At 36.7% G+C, this 14,204-nt stretch overlaps 1 protein-coding gene across 1 annotated transcript; it reads left to right on the forward strand.

Annotated features, from left to right (window-relative positions):
- The first annotated feature begins 7,249 nt into the window (after positions 1–7,249).
- On the forward strand, positions 7,250–13,361 carry LOC119805116 (P2Y purinoceptor 6-like). Its single transcript, XM_038316970.1, has 2 exons — positions 7,250–7,386; positions 10,387–13,361. Coding segments are annotated over exons 1-2 (681 nt in total). The 5' UTR covers positions 7,250–7,384; the 3' UTR covers positions 11,066–13,361.
- The last annotated feature ends 843 nt before the right edge of the window (positions 13,362–14,204 follow it).

Consider the following 14,204-nt stretch of genomic DNA (forward strand, 5'->3'; position numbering starts at 1 on the left):
CTTTCAGAGATTCAGGATATTATCTCTTATGTTGAGGCCCTTGATGCATTTGAAGTTGAATTTTGTACAGTGTGGGAGATAAAGATTTAATTTCATTTTTCTATATGTAGTCTGGTTTGACTGGCACCATTTACTAATTATACTGTCTTTTCTCCACTGTGTATTTTTGGCTCCTTTGTCAAAAAGCATGTGGTTGTGGAAATGCATGGTTATTTCTGGGTCCTCAAATCTATCTCATTGATCAGTGTGTCTCTTTTTTGTGTCAGTGCCATGATGTTTTTTATCACTATGCCCTTGTGGTATAACTTGAAATAGGGGATGGTTACATACCAGCATCATTTTTATTGTTTCAGATAGCCTGAATTTTACATGTTTCCATATGATTCTGAGATCATTTTCAATGTCTGTGAAGAACTGCATTGACATTGAGATTGCATTGAGTCAGTAGTTGCTTTTGGCAAGATGGCCATTTTCACAATAGTAATCTAAGCAACCCATGAGCATGGGAAGTTTCTTACATCTTCTGGTATCTTCTTCAGTTTCTTTCTTCAGTGTCTTGAAGTTTCCATTGTACAAGTTTTGTACTTCCTTGATTAAATTATTTCAAGACATATTTGAGGCAACTGTGAATAAGATTATTTCCCTATTTTTTAAGGTATGCTTCTTGTTTATGTATAGCAGTAGTTCTCAAACTTCCTAATGCTGTATCCTTTTAATACAGTCTTTCATACTGTGTTGACCCCCCCAACCATAAAATTATTTTTGCTGCTACTTCATAATTGTAATTTTGCTACTGTTGTAATTAGTAATGTAAATATCTGATATTAAGGATATCTGATATACAATCTTAGGGGATTTTTTAAACAAATTAATAACAGTTATTAAGACGATCAAAGCGATTCTAAGAGTTGGTGACCAGGATAAAGAGAAAACCCAGAGCCTTCTGTCAGTCACAGACTGTGCACTCTGGCTGGGATCCCTGGCTAAAGAGGCAGCGGCCTGTGGAGGGCCACGTGTTGCTGCTGTAGATCAGGAGCAGTCAGCTGGAGCCGAGGTCGGGGAGGGTCAGTGCCCAAATACACCACATGGGTCCCAGTGGTGGCTGGCTGGAGCCGCGGGTGGGGAGAGTCAGTGCCCAATGGACCACGCAGCTGCTGTGAGGGTCCTGAAATGGGGGTGTGTCAGTGCCCACGACCTACAATTTGGGCATTAGATATTACTGGAAAAGTGGATGAGGATGCAAGTCAAAGAATCCCAAGATAACCTCAAAAGATTCCAATTATATTTCTTTATTATAAGAGGCAAATTCACGGAACAGGGATGAGAAGTCCAACTTCGGGCTTGTAATGCAAGAACCAGAGAGAGGGCGAGCCCTGAGCAGGCCGGGGTTTTTCTCTGGGTACCCAAAATGTCATGCCCTAACTTGATCCAGCCTCTTAAAGGTTATTGGCTGAAGGAGGTTCCCCATCACGATGGTACAAATTTTTGTGTGTTATTTCTGGGACCTGCTGCCTTGCTGAATGTACTTATCAGCTGTATGAATTTTATGGTAGAGTTATTCAGGACTTTGATGTATAGAGTCATATCATCTACAAATAAGCATATTTCTACTTCTTCTTTTCCTATTTACCCTTGTTTCCTACTGTTGTGTTGTTACTAGAGCTAAGATCTCAAATTCTATGTTAAACGGGAGTGGAAGCTTATCTTCCTCCTGGTTTTAGTGGCTATACTTCCAGTTTGCAAGACAGTGATTTAATTTGGACTTGCTGTAACAAACTACTTAACCTTCCCCTCCTGCAACTTTAATACCCTTTCTGCATAGCTGGGATAAAACTGACTTGACTGTGGTAGTTTTTTGATGTTTTCTTGAATTCAGTTTGTATTTTATTGCAAATTTTTGCATCTATGTTCATTAGGGAGACTAGTATATGGTTTTTATTTTTAGTTATATTTTTATCTTTTTTGGTATCAGGATAATGATGCTAATTCAAATTTTCAGTCTTTTCATGGTGTTAACATTCTGTTCATTAAGAAAAATCTTATTGGCCTTTACTGAGTGAGTGATATATTTCTACCTTGTCTTTCAGTCTTGATTTTCAGTTTTTTTGATTGCTTGTTTTTGTTTTTATTTTTCAATGATCCATTCTCTTGGTGAGAATTTCCATTCACATTTTTATTAGATTCATTGAAAAATTTCATTTTAGCATCATTTTAGATGGACTTTCTTCAGTGATTCTATTTCTTTGTTGAATTCATTTTTTCGCATTTTGGATTGGCATCATTATTTCATTCATTATCTCTATGTTTTTGTTCTCCTGGAGTATATTCGTGTCTTCTACGAATTGTGTGAATTTGCTTATAGTCACTCTTTTGAACTCTTTGTCTGGAAGTCCTTCCAGATCATCTTCATTAGGTGTCATTGTTATAGTTCATTGAAGAGACATGTTGTCTTGGTTTGTCATATTGTTTCTGTTTGTGCACCGAGACTGCATCTGGAATAGTTGATTGTGTTTCTTTATTTTTGTTCAGGTTGCCTTTCTTCTTTCAGTGGAATAATTTACAATGTTAAGGAGTAGACTAACTCTTAGTAGTATTTAAATGTTCATTTTCCTCTCTCACATATGCATTTGTATATACTCTCACTTTTACTTAAGACTTTAGCATGACTGCTTCTCTGTTTCAGTAGATTATTTCTTTTGATAGCTTAATGTCTTTGTAATATCTTCTATCATTGTTTGAATTTACTCATTAGGCATTTAAAAATTATTAAAAATGTTTTTCTTTGGGGTGAATTACATTTATATTTGTACTTCTAGAATTATATGCTTGTAGCAAGTAAGCATTTCTGTTTCAAAATAACATGCAGTATGGAAGTATTTCTCACTTATTATCTTACCACTCAATCTCACATTATTCATGTTGTCTCTGCTAGATAGAAATGTTTATTGTTATCCAAACTTTAAATCTGACCACAAGTTTCACAGCAATTCTGTCACATGAAAGCTATTAGGCTTTGAGTTACAAGGGACAAATGCTGAGTAAAGCATATCGCGATCTTAATTGCTTGTTTTTTTTTTTTTTTCAGTTCTCAACACTGGTGAAAAAGAGAGCTAGAGTCAAAGAAAGCATAGCTCGACAAATTTAGCAGTGCTACAAGAAACATATAAAAGCAGTCTGTAGGCACTGGACAGATGGTTCAATCACTAAAATGCTTGACCAGCAAACATGAAGACCTGAGTTTGATCTCCTGTACCAATAGAAATAGGATGCTGCAGTAGTGCGTGTCTGTAATTCTTGCACTGGGGAGGCAGAGACAGAAATATCCATGGGGCTTGTATAACCAGCCAGTCTAGCCAAATCGCTAAGCTCTAGGTTCAGGAAGAGACTCTGTCTCAAAAAATGAAGTCAAGAGTTACTGAGGAATATTTGATGCAGTTTTTGTCCCCCTCATATGTGTACATACATAAGCACATGTACCTGCAAATGCATGTGCACACATACAGAGACATTTACACACAGAGAGAAAAAGAAGTATATAGTTTAATTTTTTGCAGCCAAGACAGGGCAGACTTTTTAGCCTCCATGAGATTCTGAATCATGATGGAAAGATATTCTGTCAAAAGACATGAAAAGAACTTCTACTTTCAACTCATATGCTTGCTTTCTGTAGGCCCTATGCCAAATTATTTGCATTTTCTAGAACTTACTTTTATCATCTGGTAAATGAAAGGTGTCATTATAATAGATGATCTCATGAGTTTCCTCAATTGGAAATTTAGGTAATTTCTGGTAATTTAGGTAATATCTGGGAGGATATAAAGAAGGTAGACCTTAGAAAGCCAGGATTTGACTTACGGAGATATTGTTTACATGTATTTAATGGTGAAACCCCTAAGATCTACAGTCTTGGCAAATTTCTAGAATATATAAAAGTATCATGAAATTTAGTCCTCATGCTATGTTATCTGCATTTTAAAAACATATTAATACCAAATGAATTTTGTTCCCTTTGATCACTTTCTCTACATTTTCCTCATGCCATTATTCACAATAATCACCATTTTCTGTTCTAAGAAGAAAAATAAAATTTGAGAAGTTGAAAAGATTAAAGGGTGATTCATCCTTCCCCTGAAAATGTCAACAGTCCTATTACTTGAATTATGCCATCTAGATACGAGAGAATTGTGTATGGTTTCCAAACTCTAAAGCTGTTTTTCTTCAGTTGCCCAAGTTCATACCAGTTGTTGCTCTTAGCGTCTCTGGTGCTTTTGGTTTGTTTATTTGTTTTTGTTTTCTTAATTGATTAATTAATTTTTAACTTTTGATAAGGAAGGGTTGCTTTTTTACAGAAAATATTCTTTTCAGGGATAAGCTAAATTTGGAGTATGGATGGATACTAAGAATCATGACTGATTATTATCTTCAAAGAGTAAATTTTAGTTTATCTATGTTGACTAAGACAGAACTTTAATGTGAAACATCAAAGAGGTTCATCTTGGTTCCTATCCTAATTCAATATTTTTATTGCTGACTTAAATGGGGGTGTTGATGATGAGATTAAATACATAGATGGCACAAATCTGGGGGGAGGAGGACACTTAAAGTCTTTAGTATAATCTGTATGATCCAAACAGTCATTTTGTGTTTAATATGGCCTTTCAGTGTGTTTGAATTGTATACATGGTAGAAAGAGGACTAAAAACTTCTTTACCTATTGATGATTTTATTCAATAGTACTTTACTTGCAGAACAGTTAAAGAGTTGGACCAGATAAGCTCTTGGCAACAAAACAATCTTCTGTCTCTCTCTGTCTCTCTGTGTCTGTGTTTCTGTCTCTATGTCTGCGTCTTCTTTCTCACTATATCAATCTTGTTTAGACATGAAGTTATTTAAACAGGTAGGGATCAAAAGTCAAAGCTATGGAATTGTGCAGTTAAGAGTTTATTTAAGAGTTAGTATGCATTATTATGCTTTTTAATTTTATTTCTGTTGCTTAATGATTTGGGAAGATACCTTCAGTGCCAGATAATGGCATTATTATTTAACTCCTCAAAATTCTAACCATAAGAGTTTAGTTTATTATGTGTAAGGTACTGTGATGAGCTACAAAAATCAAAATTTCTTTTTTTTGGGGGGAAACCCACATTTGTGTAGAGGAGTGATCAAGTATTTGTACATATTATTTTATGCTACATAGTGATATTTGATAGGTCTAAACGAAAGGCTCTGAAAATAAGGCAGCAAACCTTGTGAATAGAGGGGAGGGAGGTTAATATACATATGAGCTTTGATGGTCCTTGTCAAAGAGATGGAAATTTAATACACATTATGTTAATTAATTATATTAATATTAATTCCAGCCAAACTACTGAGGACTTCTGGTAAGCGTTTTGGTTTGGGGTAACTAAAGGCATTTTTTTTTCACTTTTCTTTTGGTGAAAAAGAAAAATGTATGCAAGCTTGCATAGAAAAATTAAGCAGGGAATTTTTGACCACCAGAAACTCTGTTCTGCCCATTAAGGAATGAAGTTGAGAATATGTTTTGTCTTTGGCAGAGAGAAAAATAGAGCGAGTGCCAGAACTCATATATTGAAATCAACTAGGGGTCTGTTATCATTCTCCAGTGGCAGATCATCAAGGACAAACATGTCAGCTGGGAGCCAGCAGCTGCCAACAGTTCCTTTCCCAGTTGTTTGGGGGTTAATCCTGGTTAGACAGGAGTTTGTAGTGCCATAGGTATTATGTTGTCAGGGCAAGTCCCTACTTCCCGTTGAACATTTTTACCACAGTAAACGCTGGATGATCTGCAAAATGTTGATCTTCCATAAAATACATAGCAGAGTCTTTTAAAAAGAAACTACAAAATATGTTGGAAGTAGGGAGGGGTTCTGGGAAGGCTGTGGGTCCCTAAAATTGTGATGCCATTTTAAAGTTTCTGATTTCTATGGTCTCTCACACTTGTCACTGGAGGCCTGCTCACTTTGCCTCAACTCCTTACAGTTTTACATTTTTAAAAAATTATTTATTCTGGACTGGAAACATGGCTCAGAGGTTAAGAGCACTAGCTGCTCTTGCAAGGTACCCAGGCGTGGTTCCCAGCAACCATGTGAAGCCTAACAACCATCTGCAAGTCTAGTTCCATGGAAATGCGGTGCCCTGTTCTGGCCTCCATTGTGGCAAATCCACATACATGCAGGCAAACCACTCTTAAATTTTTTAAAATTATTTTTAGTTTTGTGTATGTGTATGGGTATGTGCCTGAGAATAACAAGTACCTGGGAAATTCAGAAAAAGATATTAGATCCTCTGGGAGTGGAGATACAGGCAGCTATAAAATGTTCAATTTGACTGCGAAAAATAAAACTGCCTTTTCAAAGGCAGTATGTGCTCTTAACTGTTGATCTGTCTTTTCAACCCCTGCAGTTTCACATGTAAACTTCTTTTTTTTAATTATTCTACTGAAAAGAGTCTACGGTCAAGAATACGCAAATGTGGATGATACTCCTGGCTTTATTGGTGTTGCTGAGTTTTGCCACCTGAAAATGGAATACTTAGCTCATAAGTGCACAGGGTGTGTTGGTTTTTTTAAGTGTTATGCAAAAGTTGTTGACAAGCATTGATACAATGCTTACTTAAGCTCCGTTGCAGGCCTGGGAGTATTTGGCATTTGCTTTTACTTGAATATTCAGATTAAAATTCCTGAACCTTTCTTCTTCTTTTCTTTCTTCCTCCCTTTCTCTCTTCTTATATCTTGTATCTCCTGTCTTATCTGTCTGTGCTTGTACTTCTGTCTATCTTGGTTTTTCCATCCCGCCACACACAACATTCATAGTAAAAATACCATTAAAATGAAGAAAAATAACCTTGTGCATTTCTTAGCATAAATTCTTATGGAATCACTGAGAAGCTGTGAATTTTAGAATATTTTATCCTTCAGACTCAGACTCGCCCTTGAAATTCCATTTTATTTCCCTTGCATGTGGATATTTGTTTATGTATAGCCTGTCTTCTTTCACAAAGGATTTTAATTGCCAAGCTTTAACTTGTTCAAAACTTCAGGTGGTTTTTCATCTGATGAAGACTGCATTCCTCACATCTTCAAAGGGAAAATAAGATGTTGCTACAAAAATAGAAGTATCAACTTTTCCATATTACACACACACACACACACACACAGAAAAACTATTAAGAGCAATGATTCAGACATTTCCTGTGAAATCTGCTGTAGCAAATTCCTTGGCAGAGCCATTAGATGAACAGCTTACCCATGGCTTCCAGTGAAATGCAGCCCAGAAAAGAAGACATCTAAACAGAAAGTTTATGCTGGTTCTGTTTACCTACACCAACCCCTTGGGGAGTGTATCTGGTTGGATTCTTCATCATCATGTAAGTATGACCTGTATTTTTTAATATGTCTAACTAGAAGCATTAAGCATGTCTGTAACTGATCTCAACAAACACGTATGTCAGTTTCGATATGAAGGAAAAATGTAGCCAAATTACCAGTAGATGTGAACGTGAAGGTTTTTTTTGTTGTTGTTGTTGCTGTTGTTGCCTTAAATCATTGTATCCATTAAGTCCCTACCTCTTACTATCTGTTACTGCTTGCTAGCATATTTTCGTATGCATGTACATACGCATGTTTCTGTTTGTGTTCTTCCTCTGAATTCTGAACTGATGGAGGACAAGTTACAAATCTGTATCAAATATTTTTATCTTTGGTGTCATAATAGTACAGATTAGATACTGTCTTGCCATATTAAGAAACAAAACTGTATAGTTTGACTAGTCTGACTTTAGAAAACAATTCATTTGATTTTTATAAAAAAATCACTTTGTATTTTGTGAAAACCCATAATTAAGCTTGGCAATGTAAACAGAGTTCATCAACTTTAATTCACATGATCAAATTTCAGGTTGCTCTATTTTGTTTTTGAAATGGATTTACATTTATCTTTTAAAATAGGTAATGAAACATAGCTTATAAAAATAATCACCTTTAATGTGACAAATTTGAGCATACACACACATCCACGAAGATATTACCACAATCAAAGCGATAAACACAATCAGATTGCTTTTGATAGAAATCATAGTACATAGTTACACTTCTGTGTGGTTCGGAGTTGTTCGGTTTCACATCCTTCTGAGGTGATGTAACTTGACATTTGCACGTACTCACTCATGCAAGGGTCTTTGAAGTGGGATTTCCTGGCCCAGATCAGGAGATATGGTCATCTACAGAATTCTAAACAACAGTTTTTTGACTCCATTGCCTGCCCTGGCCCACTTTCCTCTAAGAATTATTCATGAAACAATCCCCTTTCTCATCGACAAATGCACAAATGTGATAACTAGCCTAAGATTAGCCTGGTGCTTCTCTCTCTCTCTCTCTCTCTCTCTCTCTCAAAGATGATTGGAATAAGGCATCTGGCCTTGCTTTAAAAGTGAAAAAGAGTTAAATGGAAAAGGACACATGGGGTAGTAAATAAGACCTGACCTGAATATGGTTTTTTTTTGAGATTCAAATCCTTTTGCACATAATGACAAATAAAAGAAGTTTTCTTTGGGCATTTATTTTGTCTTCATTATTTATTTTTCTTCTTTCAGTATTTTATACTGTAGCCTGTGTCTTTCTCTTTATTCCATTTGTAAGCAGCTTGAAACCCATATCTTTTGATATGCCTGTGCCAATCACCTAATATTCTTTTTCCTTCCTTCCACTTTTTAAAATATTGAAATATAATTACATCATTTCCCCTTTTTTCCCCTCCAAGCACTTCCATAACCCCCTTTTTGTTTTCTTTCAAATTTTCAGTTTTAAAAAACTGTTATTGCATGCATGTATGCATATGCATCTATATTTCTAAACATAGCCGTCTCAGTCTGCATAATGCTATTTAGATATATATTTTCAGTGCTGAACATTTGGTAGTGAATTACCAATTGGTGAGCTCTTCCCTAGGGAAAACTAATTTTTTTCACTCTCAGCCTTCCTTAGTTGCCTATAGTTCTTTGTAAAACTATCCTAAGATTACTTTAATAATGAAGAATTTAAAGGATTGGTTTTAAAGGTGGTGAAAGAAGAAATATAGCAAGGCTGACTTTTTTGAAAAATTCTTTGTATATTCACATCCTAAGCTGTAATTTCATGTTAATGAAAAGGATCCAAAGGTAAGTTCTTGTAGAATCTTAGAAAACATGTTAGGATGCAAAGAGCAAAACTTTGCTGTTTAGACAAGCCTGTATTAGAAGTCCCTGCATTTCTTAGTCGTATGCGAGTTTGTTTAAGTTACTGAGCCTACAAAAGCCTTGGCTTTTTTGTAATCACTAAAATTAGGATCACTTTTTCTTTTTGCCCTGTTTGAGTTCCTGTTCTGACTTCCTTTGATGATAAGCTGTGATGTAGAAGCATAAGCCATATAAATCCTTTCCTCCCCAAGTTGCTTTGATCATGCTGTTTCATCACAGCAATGATAATCCTAACTAGAAAATGCTATCTATGTGTAATGATTTCCTTGAGGATATTCGCCATGTCACTCTTGTTTTAATAGCTGCCACACAAAAAGCTCTTCCTTAGTGTCGTGATGGTACTATGACAGAGGACATACAGGAGATTTCAGATGAATGGAAAAAATGTTGTAGGCATGCTACTTTTAAATGCAAAGGATATCAATGTCAAGAATTATTGTGGTGGGGGGGGGAGACTGTAGAAGAAACAGTTGTTAGCTTTAAAAAGTGTTTCTGTGTGAAGGAGGAGAGAGCATTTAAATATCACCTTTTCTTTCATTGTCATAATTTCATTTAGAAATTGTAAGTGTAACATTTTCCTCTCATTTCCAGTGCATTAATCAAGAAGAATACTGTTTTCTCTCCACTAGACATCTGCCCCAAGAATTTTCCTAATTCTGATATATGAACCAAACTCCTCAGGAAAATTTCTTCTAATTCTTTGGTTACTCTAAGTGATCAGAAGAAAAAGATGAAACCCTGAGACATCAGTTTATATACAGAAATCTTTGAAACAAAAGAAAGGGGATTTTTGTTGTTGTTTTGTTTTCTTTGAAAAAAGTTCTCTCTAACACAGAACTGACTCCTGGAACTCACTATGTAGACTAGACTAGCCTTGAACTCAGATCTGCTGGCCTCTCTGCCTCCTGTGTGATTCTACCCAGCACTGGAAAAAAATATTTTTGTCTTTGCCAACAATTGCCACCAAAAGTCAGATGTCATTTCAGATGTCTGTGTGACATAATACGAAACTGGGTCTAACCATGGGAAAGCTATTAAAACCACTAACTCTCTCGCACAGAACTATAGTTTCAAGTGCTTTAAGTTGTGTTGCAAATAATATTATAGATTTTTTTCTTCTCTACCTTACTCTAGGAATCCTGCCCAACTTCACATTTTAAAACATCGAGACCATATGAAAGACCTCCGAAGGTACCTGGTGTTCAAATACATCCAATATCTAGTCTTACCTTCTCCAAACGCCATCATGACCCTACGGGGATTGCTTGCTAGTCTGTATGTTATGCTTATATTGACATTTCCTTCTGTATCCAGAAAATCCACTGTGGTGTTTATTAGTAACATAGCTCAGGCAGACATCTTAGTTGGCTGCAGCATTTTTTCTACCATCACAGCAGGTGTGACAAATAGTGAAACATCTTTAGCTTCTTTTCAATCTGCCTTGAGGCAGAACTTCCAAATTGCAAATGTACATGCCAGTTCCCTTTTACTCAGCTGTGTTAGCCTAGAGGCTTTTCTGATTACTTTTCTTCCAGTAGAGACTCGCCACATAAGGAATGTTAGATGTGCCAGAGTAGCTTCTAAGATCATCTGGGCTGCTGTAATTACTGAGTGTTTCCTTTATCAGCTTGAGTGCATCAAAGGCTTTAACATTTCTTATCTTGGCATTCATAGGCAAGTTCAGCCATTGGTGAATTTCTGTTATGACACCACAGCATTGCTGAAATTACTTGTTTACCCGACTGGAGTTCTTTTAAGAATATTCAATGTTTATCTTTTTTATAAAATATATTTCAGGGACTGCTATATTTAGTTTGTTAGGAATGTGAGATCTGGTGCCCAGTTATTTTGTCAAACACTCATGTTTAATGGTGCTGTGAAGACATTTTATAGATACAATTAACTTGTAATTTGCTACTATTAAGAAAAAAAGACTAACATCAGTAGCAAAACTGTACCTCATCTAATCAGCTGAAGGCCTTGAAAGCAAAACACAGGTTTTCCAGCAAAAGAAATATTGCCTGAAGACTGGTAACTTGAGGTTCGAAGCTGTTGTCTGCACTGCACATTCCAGACTCAAGACTACATCACCTGTGTTCCTGACGTTCCAGCTTCGTGGCCCACTGCCACAAAGTTTGAACTTTCTAGCTCTGAAAAATCATCTAAGATGGTTACCTTAAAAGAAAGAGAAGCCACAATCTGCTCAGTCTGTGTAATAACACTTGTATGTATGTCTTCAGAACTGATCACTTGGGATTGGATAACCAAATGATGCTTTTCCCTGGGGAAGACATTTTCTCTTGCTCTCTGCTTTCCTTAGTTGCCTGTAGTTATTTGCCTAAGGTTGAGGCCTTGTGAGCTTTCCCTCTCCATGTTAGCCTGTCTGTTGACATTGTCTTTGTTCAGGTTCTGTTTAGGCAGCCATGATGGTGAGACCTCATGGATGTAGCTTCTGACATTACTAGGAGAGACAGCTTCAAAGAAATTTCCCTTATCTGCAAAGAAATTTCCCTTATCTTAGAATCTTTCCACCCTCTCTTCTGCAATTACAATTGATGGCAAAAAGGCCAGGAATTGAATGAGAGCAAGGAGGGGTAGGTATATGGGGTGGTTTGGAGGGAGAAAAGGGAAAATACTATAATAGTATTATAATCTCAAAATAAAAACATAAAGAGAAAATGTCATATCCTATATGTTCTGTTTATTTTTAGTTTTAATTTTGGAGAACACTAACTAATGCTGATTTTTTGCTACTGAGGGTCATTCCAGAGAAACAGAATCTTGCAAGTATTCTGAATTAGTTTTGGGATTTTGACATTTCTTCTCTAATGTAACTGAATTTAAGAGTTTTGATGTCTCTATTTCTAGTAGTAAAAAGGACTCTGATAGTATATAGGATGATATGGCAAGAGGTATAAAATAGCATAATTGAATAGAGTCAATGAAATTTCTTGGTGAACACATACAAGGGGGGGGGCTTTGAACTCATTATGTTGCTGAGACTAGTCTTTGACTCCTGATCCTCACAATTCTACCTCTCAAGTGTTGAGATGACAGGCATATACTATGACACCTGGCTGGTACCCTAGGGCATCCTTATAAAACTAGTGAGTTTACAGAGATTATACAATTATCCCTAATTTTTCCAAGTGGAAAAAGAAAGGAATGAATTAGAGGTTTTTAATTCCTAGTTCAAGTGCTGAAGTAATGGTTTGAAAACACCAAAATCTTCTCTGAAAGATTCTTCCCTTAGTGACAGAATTGTCATGATGAAAAGTGGTATCTAGATACCTTCATTTAAGCAAGTAACAGCTTAAATAGAACTTCTAACCTCATAGGATGTCTGCTGTTAAGTGAAGACATTAATTGGGAAGGAAGGGGATATTCAAAATTGACATGGTAACATGCTTAAGACCTGAAGACACTGAAATCCTAAGGTTAGCCAAGTTCCTTTTGTCAATAGAAGCAGTCTCATCAAAGGAAGAACTCTCCTTTGCCAAAGAAACTCTTACAGAATCTCATATCAAGGCTGTCTTGCACCGTCAAGTCTCTTCCTGGGTTCTTATAGTTATATCTCTGTTAATTCTGGGTATGTAATTAAATTCAAGTCCCAGCAAGCACTAAAAGATGAGGTGTGTTGCATAAGGATGTTTGTTAAGGTGTACAAGAACTGTATGGGTTTTTTAATTTAGACAGATGGAAACTTGAGTGAAATGTTAAGTAATAGATACTAAGGGTGGAATCTAAGTGTAAGGAGGACATAGCATTGGATTAGGCCAAATAAACTTATGGAGATTAGAATGTTAGAGTGATTAACATGTACTCCTTTGCCATGAACATGAAAAAAGGTTTATTGGAGATTGCCAACATTCATTTTAAAATAATGTATTTTATTATTTTTTGAGATTTTCATACACTGCGTTTTGATCATATTCACTTCTGTTCCTCATTGAAACTCTTTGTAAATCCATTCCCTGCTCCTTATCCCCTGTACTTTGGTGTTCTTTCTTTGAATTTTTTAATACCCCAGGACCCAGTAATTCCACTCTTGGGAATTTACCCAAGAGATGCCCAATCATACTACAAAAGCATTTGCTCAACTATGTTCATAGCAGCATTATTTGTAATAGCCAGATCCTGGAAACAACCTAGATGCCCTTCAGTGGAAGAATGGATGAAGAAACTGTGGAATATATACATGTTAGAATACTACTCAGCGGTAAAAAAACAACGACATCTTGAATTTTTGCATGCAAATGGATGGAAATAGAAAACACTATTCTGAGTGAGGTAACCCAGACCCAAAAAGATGAACATGGGATGTACTCACTCATAATCGGTTTCTAGCCATAATTAAAGGACATCGAGCCTATAATTCGGGATCCTTGAGAAGATAATAAGAAGGAGAACCCAAAGAAAAACATATAGTAATCCTCCTGGATATTGGAAGTAGACACGATCGCCAGGCAAAAATTGGGAACTTGAGGGTGGGGCGAGACGGGGCCAAGGGAAGATGGGGAGAGAAAAGCGTGAAGGGGAGAATGGGGGGAGCTCGGAGGAATGGGATGCATAGGATACAGGAAGGGTGGATATGGGAGCAGGGAAGCATATATCTTAATTAAGTGAGCCATCTGAGGGTTGTCAAGAGACTTGACTCTAGAGGGGTTCCCGGGTTTCCAGGGAGACACCCCCAGCTAGTTCCTTGGGCAGCTGAGGAGAGGGAGCCTGAAAAGGCCAGTTCCTATAGCCATACTGATGAATTTCTTGCATATCACCATAGAACCTCCACCTGGCGATAGATGAAGAAAATGACTGAGCCCCACATTGGAGCACTGGACTGAGCTCCCAAGGTCCTGATGAGGAGCAGAAGGAGGGAGAACATGAGAAAGAAAGTCAGGACCGTGAGGGGTGCGTTCACCCATGGAGACGGTGGGACAGAACTAATGGGAGAT

The sequence above is a fragment of the Arvicola amphibius genome, chromosome X (genome assembly GCF_903992535.2).
Source record: "Arvicola amphibius chromosome X, mArvAmp1.2, whole genome shotgun sequence".
In the NCBI taxonomy this organism is placed as follows: Eukaryota; Metazoa; Chordata; class Mammalia; order Rodentia; family Cricetidae; genus Arvicola; species Arvicola amphibius.